The sequence below is a fragment of the Bufo gargarizans genome, chromosome 3, assembly GCF_014858855.1.
Source record: "Bufo gargarizans isolate SCDJY-AF-19 chromosome 3, ASM1485885v1, whole genome shotgun sequence".
Lineage (NCBI taxonomy): Eukaryota > Metazoa > Chordata > Amphibia > Anura > Bufonidae > Bufo > Bufo gargarizans.
The window spans coordinates 320,383,037-320,407,782 of NC_058082.1; the positions used below are offsets into that span (position 1 = coordinate 320,383,037).

At 46.7% G+C, this 24,746-nt stretch overlaps 1 protein-coding gene across 2 annotated transcripts in view; it reads left to right on the forward strand.

The window, feature by feature from the left end:
- EPHA10 (EPH receptor A10) overlaps positions 1-24,746 on the forward strand; it is a 682,002-nt gene that overhangs the window by 639,107 nt on the left and 18,149 nt on the right. Inside the window, exon 14 of one of the 2 annotated variants that reach the window (XM_044284653.1) lies at positions 20,566-20,589. The exons of the other annotated variant lie outside the window; for it this stretch is intronic. Within the exon in view, the coding sequence (XP_044140588.1) occupies positions 20,566-20,589 (24 nt within the window). The remainder of the gene's footprint in view (positions 1-20,565; positions 20,590-24,746) is intronic. 2 annotated transcript variants of the gene reach the window in all.

Sequence of the window (24,746 nt, forward strand, 5' to 3'; positions counted from 1 at the left end):
ACGACTGTTTTCAAACCTGCTGGGCTGATTTCCTGGTTGGTTGTCCATCTGTGCATCTAGGCTGATTTGGCCCCGATGACTGCTTCGGCCCTATGGCTTCGGGGGCCCGACGACCTGCTTCGGCCCCATGGCTTCGGGGGCCCGACGACCTGCTTCGGCCCCATGGCTTCGGGGGCCCGACGACTGTTTTCAAACCTGCTGGGCTGATTTCCTGGTTGGTTGTCCATCTGTGCATCTAGGCTGATTTGGCCCCGATGACTGCTTCGGCCCTATGGCTTCGGGGGCCCGACGACCTGCTTCGGCCCCATGGCTTCGGGGGCCCGACGACCTGCTTCGGCCCCATGGCTTCGGGGGCCCGACGACTGTTTTCAAACCTGCTGGGCTGATTTCCTGGTTGGTTGTCCATCTGTGCATCTAGGCTGATTTGGCCCCTATGTATCGCACACATACCTGCTTCCCTAATTTCCTAATAATCCATGTTGATCGCTCCATGTTGATCCATGGCTACGGGGGCCCGACGACTGCTTCGGCCCCATGGCTTCAGGGGCCTGACGACCTTCTTCGGCCCCATGGCTTCGGGGGCCCGACGACTGCTTCGGCCCTATGGCTTCGGGGGCCCGACGACTGCTTCGGCCCTATGGCTTCGGGGGCCCGATGACTGCTTTGGCCCCATGGCTTCGGGGGCCCGACGACCTGCTTTGGCCCCATGGCTTCGGGGGCCCGACGACCTGCTTTGGCCCCATGGCTTCGGGGGCCCGACGACCTGCTTTGGCCCCATGGCTTCGGGGGCCCGACGACCTGCTTCGGCCCCATGGCTTCGGGGGCCCGACGACCTGCTTCGGCCCCATGGCTTCGGGGGCCCGACGACCTGCTTCGGCCCCATGGCTTCGGGGGCCCGACGACCTGCTTCGGCCCCATGGCTTCGGGGGCCCGACGACCTGCTTCGGCCCCATGGCTTCGGGGGCCCGACGACCTGCTTCGGCCCCATGGCTTCGGGGGCCCGACGACCTGCTTCGGCCCCATGGCTTCGGGGGCCCGACGACCTGCTTCGGCCCCATGGCTTCGGGGGCCCAACGACCTGCTTCGGCCCCATGGCTTCGGGGGCCCGACTACTGTTTTCAGTCCTGCTGGGCTGATTGCCTGGTTGGTTGTCTATCTGTGCATCTAGGCTGGCCCCTATGTATCGCATACATACCTGCTTCCCTAATTTCCTAATAATCCATGTTGATCGCTCCATGTTGATCAATGGCATCGGGGGCCCGACGACTGCTTCGGCCCCATGGCTTTGGGGGCCCGATGACTGCTTCGGCCCCATGGCTTTGGGGGCCCGACGACTGCTTCGGCCCCATGGCTTCGGGTGCCCGACGACTGCTTCGGCCCCATGGCTTTGGGGGCCCGATGACTGCTTCGGCCCCATGGCTTTGGGGGCCCGACGACTGCTTCGGCCCCATGGCTTCGGGGGCCCGACGACTGCTTCGGCCCCATGGCTTCAGGGGCCCGACGACTGTTTTCAAACCTGCTGGGCTGATTGCCTGGTTGGTTGACCATCTGTGCATCTAGGCTGATTTGGCCCCTATGTATCGCATACATACCTGCTTCCCTAATTTCCTAATAATCCATGTTGATCGCTCATTTTATGTTTTGACCGCAAACTGGTCCGGTTCGCCCTACAGCATTATTGTCATGTCTTACGCAGATATTTCGTCTTTCTTTAATTGTTCATGCTTTCGTTCAGGTCCTGCCAGAGGAAGAACAAGTAGGGCAATTCGCTCTAGCATTTCAGTCTCTGATCGTAGTCGATCATATCTTGTCAACCAGGTCCCCGCGCAAAGTCTTTGCCTTTTTACCACGACCAGGAATTCATTTTCGCCAGTAGCTTCATTGCATTGCATTCCCTCACTCATGGGAGGGCATAGACAGAATCTTGTGTATTATGGCTTCATAGCTTCTTGCCGCACTAACCTCAACCACGTTGAATCGGGTTTTGGACAAGGTTCAGCATTTCCTCACGGTAGAAGATTCAGATAGTAGGTCGGTCTTCACGTCTCAAGCGTAAAAACAATTCTCAGGGGCGCACAGTAGAACAAAGCGCGGATAGCTGTTGTCTGGGTAACTATTCAAGGATTCTCTTCCTATCTACCTGTTTCTTTTTGGCCCTCATTCCTGCATAGTCTAGGCAGTTAGGCTTTGGTCCCACGATCTCCTGACCCTAGGGCATTGCCAGTACTTGCACTAGAACCAAACTTTACAAGTTTCAGTTGGTTTATGATCCATTTCACAACGTATTCTCGGTCCTCCATTCCGCTTTGGTGCAGTATCCCCAATATTGAGCATCATGTCTCTGGCCTTGTCATCCACAAGATGGGTTGTAGGTTTCCTACTGGTCTTGCCTCACATACCCCGAATTTTCGCTCTAGATCCCGGATGCCTTGCAGTTGGCTTGGGGATTAGTTTGTACATGCCATTCAAATTCCTTTTCTACCCTACTTGGCTTGGTTTTTGCCCACTTATAGGCCTACCCACGATCATGGCTCAGGGCACACAACAAGCCATTTAGTCAGGTCAGCTAAGACATGCCTAGCTGGGTTAGGTTGTTCCCGTTGTTTTCTCCCTAGGGTTCTTCGGATACCTCTTGGCCATAGCCATGACCACAAATATATATATATTTATATTTATACACATATATTTTTCATTATTGAGTAATAAGATATTAAAGGGGTTTTCCGAGATTTTAATACTGTGTAAAGTCTGTGCATCCCTAAAATATCAGTGACATCCAGTGTACTTTTTCCATAGACAGTGTCCGCTGCGGACAGTTAAATTATCTGTGACACATCTCCTGTGTAAAGTGTGTGCATCCAAAAAATATCTGTGACATCCAGTGTACTTTTTCAATAGACGGTGTCCGCTGTGGACAGTGAGATTAACTGCACCACATCTCCAATGTAAAGTGTTTGCATCCCGAAAATATCTGTGACATTGAGTGTACTTTTTCAATAAATGGTGTCTGCTGCGGACAGTGAGATTAGATGCACCACATCTCCAGTGCAAAAGTGTGCACATCCCCAAAATATCAGTGACATCCAGTGTACTTTTTCAATAGACGGTGTCCTCTGCGGACAGTGAGATTAGCAGCGCCACATCTCCAGTGTAGAGTGTGCGCATCCCAAAAATATCTGTGACATCCATTGTACTTTTTCAATAGACGGTGTCCGCTTCTGACAGTGACATTACCAGGGCCACATCTCCAGTGTAACGTGTGCGCCTAAAATGTTATTCTCGACATACAGTGTACTTTTTACGTAGATGCTTTGGATAGTGACATTACCGGTAGTATCTCTCCTGTATATCGTTTCCTCATCCCAAATACCTGTGACAGCATTGACACTATCTGCGGGATATCTCCTGTGTGAAGTTTCCACATCCCAAAAACCTTTTTTTTTTTTGCGCAAACACTTCCAAATCCTACACTACGTTACGTGTGACATACCTTCAAGCATATATCACATTTAAAATGAAGAAGGCGGGCAGTAAGGGATGGGGAAGTGGCCCTGATGCTGATGGAGCACGCAGAGGCCGTGGCCCTGGGCGCATTGAAACTGAGCCTGCTGCCAGAGCACAAGAAAAAAGTCATCCACGAAACCTAGCTTCATGTCCCAGTTTGCAGGGCGGCGGAGGACATCACTCTTGAAGTCAGACCAGTGTGACCAGGTGGTCGGTTGGATTGCAGCAAATAATGCTTCCAGTTGGTTAAGCACCTCCCTGTCTTCCACCAATTGCAGTCTTGATATTTCTTCCTCCCACCATGGAGAGTCTGGCCAAACAAGTGATCTCACACTCGAGTCATAAGAAGGTGATGGTGGGAAATGGCAATTACTGTTTAATGTGGTGGATGATGAGGAGACACAGTTGCCGATAACTCAACAACAATTACTGTCTCAAGAGATTGAGGAAGAGGATGAGACACAGTTGTCAATCACTGAGGTTGTGGTTAGGTCAACAAGTCAGGAGGATGAGCAGAGTGAGGAAGTGGAAGAGGAGATAGTTGACGAAGAAGTCACTGAACTAACCTGGGAAGGTGGAAAGCCGAGCGAGGACAGCAGTACAGAGGGGGAGGGATCTGCAGGCGGGCCACACGAAACAGGCCCGCAACTGTTTCACTAAGCAACCCCTTGCGGAAATCTCCCTTAACAAGGGGTAGATGTTCCGCATTATGGCGCTATTTTGAGGAAAGTGCAGACGACAAAAGAATTGTAATTTGCAACCTGTGCTATACAAAAATGAGCAGGGGTGTGAACACTAGCTACCTCACCACCACCAGCATGATCCCCCCTAAAGCACACTAATAGGTAGGCCGAACGCATGGGTCCACAATCTGTGTCTGTGGTCAAACCACTGCCTCCTCTTCCCCTGTGTTACGTGCTGGCCAATAACCTGTCCAAGACACAGACCCGGAAGGCTCCCGCCCTGCACCTGGACCTTCGCAAGCACCATCAGCATCCACTCCCGTGTCCTAGCACAGCATACAAATGTCCTTACACCAGGCATTTGAACGCAAGCACAAATACCCAGCCACCCACCCACAGGCCATGGCACTAAATGTGCAGATTTCCAAATTACTGGCCCTGGAAATGTTGCCATTTATGCTTGTGGACACTAAGGCTTTCGCAGCTTGATGTCGGCGGCCGTCCCGCTTTACGCAGTCCCCAGCCGCCACTATATTTCAAGGTGTGCCATGCCCGCCTTACACCAAAATTTGTCCTGTAACATCACTCGTGCCCTGACTAACGCAGTTACTGGGAAGGTCCACTTAACCACGAACACATGGACAAGTTAATTCGGCCAGGGACGCTACACTGGGTGACTGTTGTGGAGGCCGGGAGCAACTTGTACCCTGGGATGGCACAGGTGCTACCGGCGCCAAGGATTACAGGCCCCAATTCCATCAGGGTTTCCGCCACCACCTACGTTAGTGGCTACAACACCCACTTCTCCTTCTCCTCCGCCACATCCAATTCCAAATTATCCGCGTGCAGCACCAGTCAGTCATCAGTCCGTAGCTGTAAGCAGTGTAGCACTGCAGTGGGGAAGCGGCAACAGGCTGGGCTGAATCCGATATGCTTAGGGTACAAACAGCACACCGCCTCAGAGCTGTGGCAGAGGATAAAAGACCAGACTGAGCTGTGGCCCTCGTCACCCAACCTAGAACCAGGCATGGTTGTGTGTGATAATGGCCGTAACCTGGTGGCGGCTTTGGAGCTTGGCAAGCTCAGACACATCCCATGCCTAGACTACATCTTAAACTTAGTGGCTCAATAGTTTCTCAAAACTTACCCCAATTTGCCTAGGCTACTGGTGAAGGTGCGCCACGTGTGTGCATATTTCCAAAAGTCATCGACAGCTTCAGCCGGTCTGTTAACGCTGCAGCAGCGCTTGAAATTGGCAGCTCACCGGCTGCTGAGCATGCGCTGGAACTCGATGTTCCACATGTTGGCCAGGCTTTGTGAGCAGCAGAGGGCAGTAGTGAAATACCAGCTGCAACATGGTCGCGTCGCCTTTCCAGTCAGCTTCCGCTCTTCACAAACAAGGAGTGGGTATGGATTATCAGCGTAATCATCCCACTTCTGTGTCTACTCAAATGCTCGCTCACAATTAAGGACAACGCTTTGCATGTGGAAAAGGTGGAAATGGGGACAGATATTACACAGGGTGATAGCCAGACCACCCTTAGTTCGTATTCTCAGAGCAAATTGGACGATGATGAGGAGGAGGAGCAGAAGATGGTGTCCTCCGCTACAGAGGGTAGTACCCATGGAAGTTTAATTCCATCTGTTCAGCGTGGGTGGGCAGTAGAGGAGGAAGAGGATGAGGAGATTGAGAGTCATCCTCCTGATGACGACAGCAAAGTCTTGCCTGTTGGTACTCTGGCACACATGGCTGACTTCATGTTAGGCTGCCTTTCCAGCGACCCGTGCATTATACGCATTTTAGACAACAAGGATTACTGGTTGTTCACCCTTCTCGACCGCCGCTACAAAGAGAACCTCTCATCTCTCATTCCTCTTGTGGAGAAGACAAGCAAAACGTTACAATACCAGAAGATCCTTGTTGAAAAAATGATCCAACAGAGGTAGGGCAACATTCTCCAAAGCATGGAACAATTTCATGACACCACGCCAGCACCCTCACCCTGATGTGCGGCCTAGTGTCACAAGGAGGGAACATTTTTGGAAGATGGTGAAGGAGTACTTAGCAGACCGTCAGTGTCCTCAGTGATCCCTCAGTGCCTTACAACTACTGGATGTCTAAGCTTGACACGTGGAACGAACAGGCGCTCTGCGCCTTGGAGGTGCTGGCCTGCACTGCCTCAAGCATTTTGTCTGAGCGGGTATTTAGTGCTGCTGATGGCATTATAACAGATAAGTGTATCCGCCTGTCAACTGAAAATGCTGACAGGTTGACTCTTATAAAAATGAACAAGGCCTGGATTTACCATGACTTCTCAACTCTACCAGAGGAAAGCTGAAGAACAGTAAGGCACTTTAAATGTGTTGTTTATAATGTACTGAATACACTGCATTCCCATGCACCCCTTCCACCACTAACAAGGGTATATGGTTGAAATTTCCTTTTTTCATCCTTCTTCTCCTCTTCCATCGTATCAACATGCTTATTTGTCGCATATAATGCCCTAACATAGATGCACTTCGCATATAATGTTTTACAGTGTCAGCTCAACTTCAGGCCCTCGTATATAATTTCTTAGAGAGTCAGCTCACCAGCAGGCCCTCTTCTACAATGTTTTACAGGGTCAGCTCACCAGCAGGCCCTCGCATATAATGTTTTACAGGGTCAGATCACCAGCAGGCCCTCACCTACAATGTTTTACAGGGTCAGCTCACCTGCAGGCCCTCACCTAATTATACCTAATAGGTAATTTTTGCGCATGCTGGCTTGCTTGGATGTGGTAGCCGTAGCCGTTTCTCAGGCTCCCTCTTCGGAATCGAACCATGATTCCCCGTTACCCATGGTCACCATGGTTTGCGCTGAAAATAACATTTAAAGTTGATATGGCAGACATCCGAATGGATCGTAGCCATCACAGGGATGTGGGACCGGCCCCTGGTTCTCTTGAGTCACCAAAGCGGCATAATGTTTTAGATGGTCAGATAAGCAGGCCCTTGCTCCAAATGTTTTTGAGTGTCACCAGCGGGCCATCAATCATAATTTTTCAAGGCTGTGCATGATGCCCTTCTTTATGCATAACAAAGGGTATATTGGAGTCCTGGTTTCTTGTAATGTTTGGCAGCCCTTTCACTTAGTGCATAGGTTGTAGGAGTCCCGCTACATGAACAATTGTACCACAATGTGAATGAGGCCCTCCTTTATGTGATATGCAGGTCGTATTGGAGTGCCTCTTCCTTGTAATTATTTTTGGCAAGACTTGCACTTTATATACAAGTAAAAATGCAGGAAATAATGTTTCCTAACAATTTTATCTCCGTCTAAAATCGATTTAATCTTTGGTTTGGTGAGTATTATTGTCAGTCTGTAAAAGTGGCGTACTACTCGGACAACATCGTTCCCAGCAGCAAGCTGGGAGTTCAAGATGCAGCCAGACATCCTCCACATGCTGTTCCCGAACCATTTCGGTGGCGTTTCCAACAATTTCTGACTTTTTCCTATGAACCAGACACCCACCCCTCTTCAGCTGATTGGCAAAGGTGTGGAGTGTTGGACCTCTCAAAATCAGATAGTGATGGCCTCTAAGCTATCACTTAAAAAAGGCCGGATAACCCAGTTTATCATCACTTCCTCTGAACTGTAATAATCTATGACATTACTTTATCTGATCCACATTCATTGCTGCTGCCATAATGCACACCCACCCTACTGCAATGTGTATAAATACAATACAGAAGGAGGTGTGTGCAATATGGCCTCTTCCAGAAAAGTACAGTATTTAAAAATGTAACATATAGATACAGTACATATAAAACAAGGAGTGCATTATTGTCCTTTAATGGACTTACATCTAATGAATGAGAGTAAAACTAAATGCATACGGCAATTCCTTAAGGTCATAATCCCACATTGCATTACTAATCTGCAAATATAGAAGTGGCTGCTCAAATGAAGTTGTATACTCTTACTCACTGAGATGCTAGTTTGGCCATCTATCCTAGAAATAAGCTGTCCCGTAGATTGCCGTGAAGTCACTCATGTGAAACAGACCATGTAGTATAAGGCTGTACAGGATAATTTCTTTTCACATTTCTCTCTCTATAAAATTGAGATTCCTGCTGACTTGTTATGTTGTTGGTATTTCATGAGGCTAGATCTTACCTGTTATGGAAACATTTATAGGCTTAGTTTCTAGGTGGTCTAATATTGACCTGTTGCTTTGTGTGCTTTCTTGCTCTTTCCACTGCTCGATATTTTATTCATCATCAGCCTGCACATCCGCAGTGGCCCAGAGGTCTTGCTGTACACAAATCCTATTCCCAGCTGGAGCATTATCAAGTTAAGTAGAGAATGTAAGATTTCCAGAACAAGCAAAAACTGTGATTATCCCTAACACTTTGCTGATGGTGCATTGATGCAGTGACAGAAACACCTCTCTGTTTCCAAGACCTTTTATTGATCCATCACCCAGAAAAAAGGGAAATGACATAGATCTCTGCTTTCAGAGAAATGTTTATACTGCTAGTATGAGTTACTATGGCCTCCATGCCATTTTAATCCTTCATTTCATTTAAATAAAATGCGTTGTTCAGCTACATTTTTTATGCATCAATACAAACAATCATTGGCATATAGTGATGAACGGCAGGGGCAATATTTGAATTTACGATATTTTGCAAATATTTTGTAGAATATTTGCCATATATTCCCTAATTTGAGATTATATTCTTGATTGCGAAAATCAGCAATGTAATATTCGCATAATGCGCTCAAAATACAAGTGTGGGTCACTTATGCTATATTTTTCAAGCTGGTATAAGTTTCCTGCGCTATATTCTAAATATTTGCGAATTCTCAAAGTGCCGATATTCGCGATTACAATTTGCTATTCGAATATTCGTGCTCAACACTATTGGCGTACCCTGCCGAAAACCATTAGCATAAACCATGCATGCCAAATGATAGTATTTTTATTACTATCTAATGTTCTTTCAATTGCTTGCCCCCATAACAGTATATCACAAGACTACGGAAACATAGTGACCTCTCTGTTTAATATTGTGCCATTCACTGTTTAATCTTGTATCATTCACATATTTTCTATAAAGCTGAGGGAAGCGATTGCAATGTGTTTTCCAAATCAGCTGCAAACTTATACTTGAGTGATTTTCCTACAAAGCTAGTTGACTTCAAAATCAAGTACTAAATTAAATATTGTAATATGTAGTAAGAAGTCTACCGATGAATTGGTGTGTTTAAGAGCAGCAACATATGAAGTTCTTACAAATATACAGGTGAAACTCGAAAAATTTGATTATCGTGCAAAAGTCCATTTATTTCAGTAATGCTAATTAAAATGAATTGCATTATTGCAGCTTAAAATTAGAATTTTGTGAAAAAGTTCAATATTCTAGGCTCAAAGTGTCACACGCCAGTCAACTAATTAATCCATATCCCCTGAGCAAAGGGGACCTGAGATTGTGACTTTGGGGTTCCATAACCTGTAAGCCATAATCATCCAAATTATAACAAATAAAGGTTTGAAATATCTCGCTTTGCATGTAATGAGTCTATCTCATATGTTAGTTTCACCTTTTAAGTTGCATTACAGAAATAAATTCACTTTGCACAATATTCAAATTTTTCGAGTACTGTACTCATTCTACAGACTAGAGAATAGTGTCAGCCAAACAAAGTCTCACCCTCATTAAAGTCAGCAGCTGCAACTTTTTAATCTACCTATTTTCTATATTTTTTTTCTTTTAAGTCACATCCACCCCCTCCCCTTCCCTAACCACATTATTGGAGCCAATTATGTGTTGCTATCTGTGCTTCCCTCCACTTCTCGATACTGTGAACACTGACAGTTATGAGAATACAGCATGGTCTTCTGAGATAAGGTATATTTATTCATGGTGCTCTGGTCACTAGTTACTGATACACTGAATTTCTAGTGTTAGAATATTGAAGAACACTACCCTTGAGCACTGAGTGCCAGGGACCTTCCCCTCGGTTATATATGGTGGTCCCTATGACTACTGTTAAAGACTACTGCCAATTGTAATTTTGAGATTGGCAGTTTGAAATGTTTTATCAAGTGACAGGTAGAATGAACATAAGAATGAATAAAAAAAAAACAGACAAAATTGCCCCTTGGTCAGTCTGCAAAATGGTATGTAAAGAAAACATGTCTATTCTCTATTGGCCTATTTTATCTTTAGTAGATGGCAACAGAATAGGTGATCAATGTATGTACGCTTGGGATCCAGCTGCTGAATGATGAGAATGGGGGTCCCTAAGTCCTATATTTGAATATAGCAATAGTTCAAATATCAGTCCACTGTTCCATACACTTCACTTGTGATGTAGCCATTGCTCATGCAGACTGATCCTGAGCAATCATACATTAATTACCATTCCTGTGGATAGATGATAAATGCTGTTCATGGAACTATTCCATTAAAGGGGATATCACCTTCGAACTATCCCTCTTTGCTGGAAGGATTTTCTGATAACAAGTTGACCAAAGAGTATTTTAGCTCTAGAAGCCTCAGCGATCAGCTATAATCTGTAGGAGGAATTCACCAACAAAGGTTTAAATTCGCAGCAGTTACCACCAAATGGGAAATGAAGTGTTACTCAGTTCTTAATGAGATCAGTAGTTCGGCGACAGCTTTGTGTCCCAACTCCTTCCCGGCTATGGGGAGAGCCTAGAAAGTCTCTACCAGATACTTCTGGCTGCGGCTCCTATCTTCTGGGAGATCTGTCAGCAATTTCAGGCGAAAAATGACTAATGTGTATGGCCAGTTTTAGATCTATCCACAGATGAAGGTTTGATATAATTGTATCCGGTCTAAGCAATCCTCTATGAGCTAAATATATTCAAAGAAAAAGCTAAAATGAATCAGCAAGGACTCTGCTGATATTCTTTCCAAGCCGAGTATTAGGGTGGGTGGTGTGGAGTAGGAAGCCTAACACTAAGAGTTGATTTACATAACCATGCACACATCATTATGTGAGCACAGTTCAATAAACTCATGATTGGATAAGAACTAACTGTATGATAAAACACTATGATGCATTCAAATTGGATCAGGGATGCCATGGTCAGTCCATGATATATGGTGGACACCCAGACTGTGTTTCCCAGATCAAGCACATTCGCATGAATCAGTCATAATCCTTGCTGCATTACCATAAATTGTGCATGTTGTTTGCATAACATTTCTTTGGTTGGTTCTCCTGCAAAAAAAGAAATAAAAAACTTGTATAGCTCAGATATGTTCTAGAAATTAGCAAATTTCTTGACATTCATTTTGATTTATCGAATTTTTTTTTATGTTTTTTTTTTCAAAAAATCAATTTCAATTTGATTCTACCTGAATCAAGAGTGCTAAATTGTCTGATATTGGTATCTACTAGGACACAGACTTTTAGATCTTTAAGGTCTTTAACACAACGACAGCAATTGCAAATAATAGTGACACTGACATATATAGCTATGAGTAAACACATGGTTCACAGTGTTAACAAAGAGCCTGTTTAAACACTCTGCACCATTGCATTTTTTATTCTTTCTCATATTAGAAACCTTACAAAAATGATCCCTTATTCAGGCATATACTGTTTAAACACATGTGTTATTGGAGAAAAAAAGTGGCTTGTTGGACCAAGAATACAAAAATTATGATTTAACAGGAGCAAATACCTGCCTCTGTAAACATACACACACATGTTAAAACCCTTTTAGGACCATAAGATTACCGTCATCAATATAAAAATAATTATATTTTTTTCCCTTTAAGAATGTATTTGAACAATAAATAAAGCTAGATCCAATTGTCGATAAGAACTAATATTTTGACTCAAACAAAAGTATTTTAAGTGCTTAATCAGATGATACAGGCAATTAAAACATGGGACAAATACGTTCCTTGGCCGGTCCTCAAAGGGTTAATGTCATAAGAAGCTGTGGTTTGTTCTGCACAAGCATCCAAAAATGTGTATTAAAGGTGGTAGAATGCATGCCTGTATTTATACACACATAAGTGTTAATTGTCAGAGGAAACAGCGGCTTGTGTCAGCAATAGTAATGCCAGCAGAAGCAGCAAGGAATGGAACAGATAAGGAAACAAATAGAGGTGTGTGCTGTTGAGTTAGGGTAGTAGTTAGTTGTAGTAGTGGTGGCTGTGTAGGGTTAATGGTAGTGGCAGTAGGGGTTATGAAATGGGCAGTAGAGATTAGCAGAGGGGATTAGAAACTGTGGCTGTGGTGGCAGAAGAAGCAGCAGCTATATGATACGGAACACGATGGTAGGAAGGCAGACAGTAACAGTGGCATGATAGGGCTAGTGATCAATATCAGCCATCAGCAATGGAAGATCTATTTATCAACCTCAACATCACTTGTCCAAGCCTTATTCATTTTGACAAAAGTCATATTTTGTACACTGGTGGAGGTAATGTTGTCTGTTTGGATGTGACAATGCCACCTGCCGTGCTGAAAACCCTTTTTGATAAGACAGGAGGCTGGGCAAGGCAGTACAGATAGAAAACTAGGCTAGTTCAGGGGCTGAACCAATCTGCCTCCCCAGAAGTTCATGGGGTCAAGAAACAAGGTATGCACCTAAGAAAAGATAAATTCCAGGTAGCATTGAAGCTGGTTGTTAACACACATAGTGTATCCTGCTAATAAAGCAATTTAGCATTACTTTTGGCAACAGGAACACACTCCACCATTTTGCTTTGATAGCAAGGGGGAAAAACATGGCTAACCAGTAATTATCAGATTGGTTAATGGTAATAATACACATGTAATTAGGTAAACAAGCAATCATACAGCTAGCCATGCTCACCAATGTACCCGAGGACCTAGTTCATTCCAGATCCACCCTCCACTGTAATGATTGGTCATCATGGCCAATGTAGTCATTAGAGATGAGCAGATTTCTCAAAAATTTGATTCGGCCAGTTTGCCAAATTTTTCAAACAAAATTGTTTAGATCCAAATTTATTTGTGCCAAATCGCGTAAGAAAATTGCTATTTCCTAGCTGCAGAGAGCCTTTATAGTGGTGTAGAACACTGCGCCTTGCAGTAGCATGCATAGGGAGTCTGATTTGGTAGTGAAACAATACTGTGAGTCAGTATGACATACAGATGACAGGTGTCGCTCTTAGAATTAATGCACACTTCACGGGGCCAAAACTGACCAAATAACTCAAGTGTGAACTTAGCTTTATAGGTCAATGTTAGCATCAAGAATAAGCTCACTCCTTTTACACTGATTCCACAGCTGATTCCACATAGATGTCTACAGAACCAGTTTTATTAAGCGCTTATACAAGTAGAGCCCCCCAACAGAGTGGAGAGGGTGTCATCAGAAAGTTTATGTTGACGTGACTGATTATTTTGCCCTTCCTCTGATCCGTCGGAACAATAACCCACAGAAAACGGATCCTGTCTGTAGAGCATCTGCCTTCACTCGGTCAGCATTTAGTCAGTAATCGATCACTATTGCTGGATCCAAAACAGAGATGACACGTGAATGGAATATTTGCATGTCTTCTGTGTTTTGTACCCACTCCTGCTTTTGGCTACCAAATCATAAGCCAATTCTGATGCAAAATAGGGACCATGTCATGTAGGCCTTACAGCTGTTACATAGACAGGCTCCGTTGTGCGACTCATTTTTCCTTCTTTCTGACTAGAGATGAGCAAACTTTTCTAAGATTTGATTCACCGGTTTGCTGAATTTTTCTGGAAATATTTGGTTTGATTCGGTATATTAGCGGCGAATTACGTTAAAAAAATGCTATTTCCTGGATGCTAAGAGCCTTTATAGTGGGAAAGAACACTGTGCCTTATAGTAACACACATAGGGAGTCTGCTTTGGTAGTAAAATAATACTGTGAGTCCATATGACATGCAGATGACAGGCATCACACTTAGAATCGCAGCAGCAGCATCAGGATACCACAGAATGGCAAGGTGACATAGTGTGGAGATGGCAGCAGCAGCATTAGAAGACCTCAAAGTGACCCCTTGACAGAGTGCGGCGGTGGGTGGTAATCCCAGTACTCGCTGATAAAGGTGGGTGAAAGGAGGAGCACTTGGCATCAGATGTGTGGCATCAGGCAGGTGGCAGCATCAGAGTAGTAGCTGAGGCAGGTAGCCGGAAGAAACCAGACTTTTTTTTTATCAAAGTGTTGGTGTGGCACCATGGATGATCTAGTCTGATGCATCAGGAATTGGTGGTTGGAAATCCTGGCTGATCCATGCCTGATTCATCTTGACAATGGTCAGTCTCTCCACATTTTGGGTGGACAGGCGAGTTCTCTTTGGGGTAACTATAGCTCCTGCCACACTAAACACCCTCTCTGGGCGGTCAGAACAGCTGCTCATCAGCGACTGTAGACTCGGGCTGCTGCTGATGGAGCTGGTGCTGCTCCTGCCACCCCACCCCTCCCCAGCAGCCATGGCAGTGGAACGTGAGTGCAGATGGCTCCCCAGGTTAGACCTGCGAGAGGATGGATGATGGCACAAATAGTTAGTGGCCAACTGACTACATAGGATGTCTCTGTAGTAGTTCAGTTTGTCCTTCCTCTCAGTGGGTGTAAAAAAAAAAGCCTCCATTCTGGACCGGTAGCTAGGGTCCAACAAGGTGGCGAGCCAAAAGTCATCCCTCTGCCGAATGGTGACAATTCATCTGTCACTTTGCAAGCAAGTGAGCATGCATCGGGCCATTTGTGCAAGTGACTCGGAGGGACTCCCTGCCTCCATCTCCACTGCAAACTGCCACAGTGTGTCTGGGTCATCTGTCTCGTCTTTCTCATCGCCCTGTAGCTCCTCTGGCTGCTTCTCTCCTGTCACCTGAGTAGAAAAACCACCCATTAAGCTACACATTGCCTGTGCTCCAATGTCCTCCTCCCCCTCCACCTCCTCTTCCAGTTCATCCCCCACAGGGCTCATGTGGCCATGAGATCTAGGCGCCATGTCTACAGTCCTCTGACTAGCCATTGTTTCCACCATCTATTCAAGGACATTAAGCAGTGGAATTACATAATTAATCCCGTAGTCCTGGTGACTGACAAATAACATGGCTTCCTCAAAAGGTCGGATCAAATGGCAGCTGTCACGCATGATGTGCCACTGGCTAACATCGAAGTTACACAAGGGAGTACTCCTTTCCGCTTGCATCATCAAGAAATCGTTGATGGCTTTTCTCTGTTCGTATATTGGGTCCAAAATATTGAGTGTGGAATTCCAACGGGTGGATTTGTCGCATATCAGCCTATCTTGGAGATGCTGTTCTGCTGCTTCAGATCAAGGAGGGTGTGCTTTGTGGTGTACAAGTGGGTGAAGTGCATGCAAAGTTTCCTGGCCATTTTTAGGATGTTTTGCAGATGGGTGAAAGACTTCAGGAATGCTTGACAACCAGATTGAACATGTGTGCCATGCAGGGCGCATGGCTCAGCTCTACTTGACGCAGCACTGACACAATGTTCTTCCCATTGTCGGTCACCATGGTTCAGAATTTGAGTTGTCGGGGAGAAAGCCAGGATTAGATTTCTTGACGAAGGACATGGAGCATTTCCTCCCCTGTGTGACTCCGTTCATCCAGGGAAACGAGGTGCAGAACAGTGTGACACCACCGTGCCCTGCACATTTCATATGCTGGAGGGGCATTGTGACTTGTCCCTGCAGTGGAGGCTGAGGACATGGTGGAGCATGGGGAGGCAGAAGCGGACATTTTCGCAGGACCAACGGCGTGACAATGTGGAGGCAGAAGTGGCATGACCTGGCCAAGTTGCTGGTGTGGCTGTGCAGCAACCACATTCACCTAGTGGGCCGTAAAGGACATATACTGTCCCTGACCATAGACAAAGCTCCACACATCAGCGTTGCCATGCACTTTGGCAGACACCGACAGGCTCAAGGACTGGCCCACCTTCTGTTCGACATATTTGTGCTGGGCTGGTATTGCCTTTTTAGCAAAGAAATGACGGCTTAAGACTCTCCACCTCAGCTCGGCACAAACAATCAGTTCTCTGAAAGGTGCAGAGTCCACCACTTGGAAAGGGAGGAAATGTAGCACCAAGTTGGACAGGAGCATGTTCAGCTTCTGCACCATTGGATGCGTGCACTCATACTGCTGTCTCTTGGCAATCGCTTTGATGATCGATTGCTGACTGAATAACTGACGAGGAGTAGGAGGAGGCAGAGCAGGAGCATCTGGACCAGCAAAAGATGGAAATGACAGCTCCCTTCGGCTGGGGTGGTGGAGCCTTGACTGGCTGAAACTGGGTGAATGCCAATGGGTGATGCAGCAGGCTGGACCACATCGGAGCCATGGTTCTCCCAGGCAACACTGCATATGTTGATGCAGGGCCGTAGTGCCAACCTTGGCACCCTATCCACGCTTTACCTTCTGCCCACATATTCTACATATGGCCACGATCACCTCCTCCGGTGGCTTAACAAAAAACTGCCACACCACTGAGTAGGTGATTTCCCCCCCAACAGTCTGCAATGACTGACTGCTACTGCCGCTGGCTCCGTGAAAGCCTGCACCACTACTTCCTGGGCAGGTAGGCTGCTGCGAAGCAGGTGGTATACCCTCGGCACGTTTAGCTAGGACCTCCCAGTGCTACCACCATGCTGACTCCCAGCCATGCTACCACCTTGATGGCTCCGTGCTGGCTCATGGGCAAGCTGCCACACTTTTCTTCTGATGATGATGAAGCCCCTTTGTCACCCGGCTCACAAGTGCAATCAGCTACATCTTTATCATCGAGTACTGTCTGCACAGTGCTGATTTCCTCCTTCCTTAATGGTCTCTGGGTCAGGAGCCTGACCATTGGCAATACCACCACCCATGGCACTCTCCTCATTACTACTTGCCTGCCTAGTGGAGCAAGCGGTGGATGTCTCCTCCAGATCTTGGCTGGCCAGTAGCTGTTGACTGTCCTCTAGTAACTCATCCTCGCTGAAAAGTGGAGCTGAGCCCACAGCTTATAGTAATTCTCTGGGTGAGGGAACAGAAAAGGACAGAGGCAGGTTAAGGGCAGGTGAGGGCACAGGACCTGCTCCCAGGCCATGCAAACTAAGGATTGTGTCTGACAAACCCACCGATTGTTGGCTGGGGGTGTCTGATGTCAAGTGGATGACCGAGTTAACCAATCAAGAACGACCGCTCGATGACACCGTGAGCTCAGTCCTCTCGCTGTGACTCCTGCTGCCACGCCCCCTTATCTGCTGCAATATCTGCCTGCGCCAGAAAAATTTAGGCCTCTGCCACTCCTTTGTGCATGGCCTGGAACTTCTCTGTCTGACATACTTTTGCCTGAACTAAATAAAGTAAAAGCAAATTAAAACACCCCTAACAGCGACAAAAATATTTTTCTTTTTGTATTGAAAATGCTTTTACCACAATCAAATGCACCAGTGAAGTGCGTATATATATATATATATATATATATATATATATATATATTTTTTTTTTTTTTTTTCCGTACTGAAATAGACTACTAAATGCTTTCAACACATATAACTGCAGAAGTGAACTAAGAATATTATCTCCATATTCTGAGAGCCATATTTTTTTCAGTTTTTAGGCGATTATCTTAGGTAGGGTCTCATTTTTTGAGGGAAAATGACGTTTTTGTTTATTTTTACTTGAAACTTTATATTTTGGGGGGGAAACTTTATTTTTTCAACTTTTTTTCACTTAATTTTTTGTCCCACTTTGGGAACTTTTTGGGGTCTAATCCTTTACAATTCATTACAATACTTCTGTATTGGAATGCATTGGCTGTATGAGTAATACTGTGTTGATTACTCATACAGCTTCCGGCCTGTGAGATCCAGGGGGCTGGATCTCACAGGCTCGTCACCGGAAGGCAGCGCAATGCTTTCCTTAGACATCGCGCTGCCTTCCATGCCATCGGGTCCCCCGTAGAGCCGCATGGGGACCCGATGGCACGCCCGATCGCCTCCGCAAACCGCGATCACCGATACATGACCCCCCCCGGCGTTGTGACAGGATGCCCGCTGAATGATTTCAGCGGGCATCCTGTCACTATTAACCCCCACCGCAATCTTTTTTTAAACTTAGGCCAAGCAGGCCTTGTCGATGACTTTGCTTGTTCGCGGTTCGCCGTACGGGCGAACATATGACAATGTCCGCCGGTGCCATATTCTTTTACATTGTGAAGAACTTTGACCCATGACACATCCATTAGGTGGTACAGGACAGCCAATTGAGACGTTTTAGCACATGGACATACCCCCTACCTTATAAATAAACCTGATCTGGCCGCCATTTTACATTGAGTCTTTTGCCAGTGTAGGGAGAGGCTTCTGTGTGGAGCAAGGAAAGACACTAAACGCTAGCTAATAGGGCCACAAAAGTCCTTTTAAGGACTGGTATAGGTGTGCTCTCGATAGGTGTGGCTTACTAAGGGGTTTAATATACTTATAATATACTTTCGAACATAGAAAGTATATTATAGTGCATTTGTATTGTGCAGCAGTTGTGTGCGGTTCTGCTGCGATACTGCAGCTACACAGAGTGCCAAACGCTATTGGAACCAATAATTTCTAGTAGTGTTATATACCAATTGCCTCCACTTCCCCAAAAAAGTGATTGAACTTTCTATATAGTGCATTTAGGTAGTGCAGCTATACCAGTTGACCCCCTAAAAAAGGGATTGAAGCAGGGGTGTTATATACCAATTATATACTTTCTATATAGTGCATTTGGGTAGTGCAGCATTTGTTTGCTGCTTAGCTGCGTTAGCTCAGCTATAGATAGACACAAACAAATAATTTCTACTTGTGTGATATACCAGTTGCCCCCCCAAAAACGTGATTGAAGCAGAGGTGTTATAGACCAATAATATACTTTCTATATAGTGCATTTAGGTAGTGCAGCATTTGTTTGCAGTTTTGCTGCGTTAGCTCAGCTACACAGAGTGACAAACGGTATTGGAACAAATAATTTCTACTGGTGTGAAATACCAGTTGCCACCCAAAAAAACTGATTGAAGATGGGGTGTTATATACAAATAATATACTTTCTATATAGTGTATTTAGGTAGTGCAGCATTTGTTTGCGGTTTAGCTGTGTTACCTCAGCTACAGATAGTGATAAACGCTATTGGAAAAAATAATTTCTACTGGTGGGATATACCAATTGTCACCCAAAAAAACTGATTGAAGCAGGGGTGTTATATACTAATAATATACTTTCTATATAGTGTATTTAGGTAGTGCAGCATTTGTTTGCGGCTTTGCTGCGTTACCACAGATACAGATAGTGAAAAACGCCATTGGAACAAATAATTTCTACTGGTGTGATATACCGTATCAGTTGACCCCCCAAAAAAGGGATTGAAGCAGGGGTGTTATATACCAATTATATACTTTCTATATAGTGCATTTGGGCAGTGCAGCATTTGTTTGCGGTTTAGCTGTGTTACCTCAGCTACAGATAGTGACAAACGAGATTGGAACAAATAATTTCTACTGGTGGGATATACCCATTGCCACCCAAAAAAAACTGATTGAACATGGGGTTTTATATACCAATAATATACTTTCCATATAGTGCATTTAGGTAGTGCAGCATTTGTTTGCAGTTTTGCTGTGTTACCGCAGCAACACAGAGCGACAAATGGTATTGGAACAAATCATTTCTGCTGGCCTGATATACCAGTTGACCCCCCAAAAAAAGAATTGAAGCAGGGGTGTTATATACCAATTATATACTTTCTATATAGTGCAGTTGGATAGTGCAGAATTTGTTTGTGGTTTAGCTGCGTTAGCTCAGCTACAGATAGTGACAAATGACATTGGAACAAATAATTTCTACTGGTGTGATATACCAGTTGACCCTCCAAAAAAGAGATTGAAGCAGGGGTGTTATATACCAATTACATACTTTCTATATAGTGCAGTTGGGTAGTGCAGCATTTGTTTGCGGTTTAGCTCGTTAGCTCAGCTACAGATAGTGACAAACGACATTGGAACGCCTAGATCGACAGGTGTCCGACTACATTGGGTTAATGGCCGATGTGGACGCTCTGAGAAGCGAGGAAACCCTGGACTACTGGGTGTACAGGCTTGACCTGTGGCCAGAGCTGGCACAATTTGCCATGGAACTGTTGGCTTGTCCCTCCTCCAGTGTCCTGTCCGAAAGGACATTCAGCGAAGCAGGGGGATCGTGACCGATAAGCGCACTCGCCTAGCTCACGACATTGTGGACTACCTCACATTTCTAAAAATGAATGAGGCATGGATCTCGGAGGAATTCAACACCTGTGACAACCACGTTTAATTGAATTTCCTCAAGCCAGCCCACAAATTTACGCCCCCACCAAGAACAAATATTGGTCCCTGTCTTAGGTAAATACAGCAGCATAAAAGGCCTTTTCTGTCTGTTGAATTCCTAATGTTTTGGGCCTCAAAGGAATTCAACACCACATGTGTTGACCACGTGTTTCAACTATTATCATTAGTTTTTTTTCAAGAGGGGGGATTTTGTTAGCCATGTTTTTAATCCAATTTTATATTTTTAATTCTTTTAAACATATATATTTGAGCTGTATTTGTACTGGCCTTCCGTAAAATTGATATCCATTGACCATCTAGTAGAACTCTAGCCACATACTTACTTGTTCTTTTATGTAAGCTGAATGCATAATTTTTGGGGCCTGTAGTACACTGGCCTGCTGGAAAATTGATAGCCAATGATCGTGTAATCTACCGCCAGCCACATACTCACTTGTTCTTTTATGTACTCTGAATGCATAATTTTTGGGACCTATAGTACACTGGCCTGCTGGAAAATTGATATTCAATCACCATGTAATCTACCTTCAGCCACCTACTTACTTGTTCTGTCATGTACGCTGAATGGATCATTTTTGGGGCCTTGTCATGGTCTTACCTTCTTGCTGTTCTCCTTCGTTTGACATGTGCTGGCGGCATCTTGGTTTCTGGGTTTCTTGTAGCCTCCCACCCTGTGGCTTCTCCTTCCCACTGGGAGGAGCTGGATGCCTAGCTCATATATATAGGAGGTCTGTGGCTTCAGTTCCTTGCTTGGTCCTCCTGTGTTCACATGCTTCTAAGACTGCTGCTGCTTCTGGTTCCTGATCCTGGCTTCGTCTGACTACCCTGCTGGTTCCTGATCCAGGCTTCGTCTGTCTACCCTGCTGGTTCCTGATCCAGGCTTCGTCTGACTACCCTTCTGGTTCCTGACCTCTGGCTTCGCAAGACCCTGCTTCGGTTTAGCCATCCGTTTGGACTTTTGTCCTTACAGCTTGATTTTCAATAAAGCCTTCTTATTTCCACTTATCTCTTGTTGTACGTCTGGTTCATGGTTCCATGACATTAGGACCAAGCCATGAATTCTGACGGTACAGGGCCATCCTCGCTACCTACGCTGGTTGCCAGACTTGATCAGCAGGATCACCTGTTGGGTCGGTTCGCTGTGGCGTTGCAAACCCTGCTTGAACGCACGGCTCATTTAGCTTCCGTTGCCGATGGGTCGGTTGTCGCTCCTGGGCCCGCTCCTACTGCCGCTCCGGTTGTTGCGCCAGAGTCTACCCCGACACCTGTTGCTGCGCCTGCGGTGTTTCGGGGTATGACCGGTTCTGCCCCCCTTCCACAGCGCTTTGGGGGAGAGCCAACTCAGTGCCGAGGTTTCCTTAACCAGGTGGGCATTTATTTCAAGTTGCTGCCACATGCCTTTCCTACTGAGAGATCAAAGGTGGGCTCTCGGACAAGGCCTTGGCCTGGGCCAGCCCTTTATGGGAGAACAACAATCCGGTGGTTGCCGAGTTTTCCGGTTTTGTTGCTTCTCTTCGGAAGGTATTCGATGTGCCGGCTCGTGCTGCCTCTGCTGCGAAGCTCCTTATGTCCATCAGACAGGGTTCACGATCCGTAGCTGAATACGCCATTGAGTTTCGTACCCTGGCAGCAGAGGTGGGCTGGAATAATGAGGCTCTGGTCGCTGCTTTCTCTCATGGTCTCTCGGATGCCTTGAAGGATGAGGTTGCAGCTAAGGACCTACCAGTGGAGCTTGAGTCTCTTATTTCTTTCCTGATTTTGATTGACACCAGACTCAGGGAGAGACCTTCCTTTAAGGAGAGCCTGCGGAGGCCTTCTAACAGATTGGCGCCTACGTTTGCTGTCCCACCCGTGCCTCCCTCTCCTCCCACGCCTCCTGGGGATGACTTGTCTGGGGGTGAACCCATGCAGCTGGGGTTTGCTCGCCTGTCCGAGGGGGAGAGGGCACTCCGGAGACGCGAGGGCCGATGCATGTACTGTGGTCTCGGTGCGCATTTTCGGTTGGCATGCCCGAACCGTCCGGGAAATGCTCGCACCTGAGATCCTGTCGGGGGCAGATCTTGGGTGGAGTCTCCTCGTCCCTGGTTTCCCGTGTTGACAAACCACTGATTACTGTTGTCCTCTCCTGGGTCGGGGGCTCGGTGACGACCCAGGCGTTGGTGGACTCTGGTGCTGGTGGTTTGTTCATTGATAGTGTGTTCGCTGCCGCCAATTCCATTCCTCTGCAGCCTCGAGGTTCCCCACTGGCTCTTGAGGCGATAGCCGGCAGACCCCTTCTGCCGCCACACGTGACTCATGAGACCCTTCCAGTGGGGATGGCCATTGGTGCCGTTCACAGAGAGTCGGTCTGTCTCCAGGTTATTTCGTCTCCACACTACTCGGTGGTCTTGGGGTACCCCTGGCTCCAGAAGCATAATCCGACTTTCGATTGGAGATCGGCCGAGATCCTCTCGTGGTCACCGCAGTGTGGGGCTAGTTGCATCCATGGGTCTGTCAAGTTGCTGTGTACTTCCTCGGACTCTCTGTTGCCTCCTGAATACGAGGAGTACCGGGATGTATTCGATAAGGTGCGTGTGGTTGCCCTACCTCCGCACCGCCCCCTACGATTGTGCCATAGAGTTACAATCTGGTGCCGTTCCTCCTCGTGGCAAAGTCTATCCACTGTCGGTAGCGGAGAATGAGGCCATGGAGGAGTACGTGAGGGAGGCGCTTTCACGCGGACACATTCGCAAATCCTCGTCCCCGGCAGGGGCTGGATTTTTCTTTGTGAAAAAGAAGGGCGGTGGGTTGAGGCCTTGCATCGATTACAGGGGTCTCAATCGCATCACGATCAAGAACGCTTACCCGATACCCTTGATTTCCGAGCTGTTCGATCGCCTCAAAGGGGCCACGGTCTTTACCAAACTCGACCTGAGGGCGGCATATAACCTGGTAAGGATCAAGGCGGGCGATGAGTGGAAGACCGCGTTTAACACCAGGACCGGTCATTATGAATCCTTGGTTATGCCCTTTGGGTTGTGCAATGCGCCCGCAGTCTTCCAGGAATTCATCAACAATGTTTTCCGTGACCTGTTGCAGCAGTGTGTGGTGGTCTATTTGGATGACATCTTGGTATATTCTGAATCCATGGAGGCCCACATTCTGGATGTCAGACGAGTGTTGCAACGGTTAAGAGAGAACAAGCTGTTCGGTAAGCTTGAGAAATGCGAATTTCACCGATCCCAGGTAACCTTCTTAGGTTACATCATTTCCGCTGAGGGGTTCTCCATGGATCCTGAGAAGGTTTCGGCTGTCTTACAGTGGCCCCAGCCCAGTGGTCTTCGTGCCCTGCAGCGCTTTTTGGGCTTCGCCAATTATTATCGGAAGTTCATCAGGGACTTTTCCATGCTAGCCAAGCCTCTCACGGATCTGACCAGGAAGGGCAGTAATCCCCAGGTCTGGCCGCTCGAGGCCATCCGAGCTTTTGAGGCTCTAAAGTCCGCCTTTGTGTCGGCTCCGATTCTGTCGCATCCCAACCCTGGGTTGCCTTTTGTCCTCGAGGTGGACGCGTCTGAGACGGGAGTAGGCGCCCTTCTGTCTCAGCGTAGAACACCAGAGGGCCCTCTGCTTCCTTGTGGGTTTTACTCCCGGAAACTGTCTTCCGCGGAGTGCAACTATCAGATTGGTGACAGGGAGTTATTGGCCATCGTGCAGGCCCTTAAAGAATGGAGGCACTTGCTCGAGGGCTCGGTGGTTCCGGTTCTCATCCTGACGGACCACAAGAATCTGACCTACCTCTCTGAGGCCAAGAGATTGACACCACGTCAGGCCAGATGGGCTCTGTTCTTGTCACGTTTTAATTACGTGGTCTCCTACCTACCCGGTTCCAAGAACATCAGAGCGGATGCCTTATCAAGGCAGTACTCCGAGCTGTCCGGGGAGGAGTCGATTCCGACTTCGGTCATACCTCCGAATCAGATCCTGGCCGCCATTCGCACCAGCCTGACCTCTCCCCTGGGTGAGCAGATTTTGGCGGCTCAATCTGGTGCTCCCTCTGGGAGACCCAACGGCAGATGTTTTGTGCCTGAGGAGTTGCGCACTCGGTTGTTGCGAACCTACCATAACTCCAAGGCCGCGGGGCATCCTGGAAAGAATCAGCTGTCCTGGGCTGTTTCACGTCTGTTCTGGTGGCCTTCTCTACGTTCCGACATCACCGCATATGTAGCGGCATG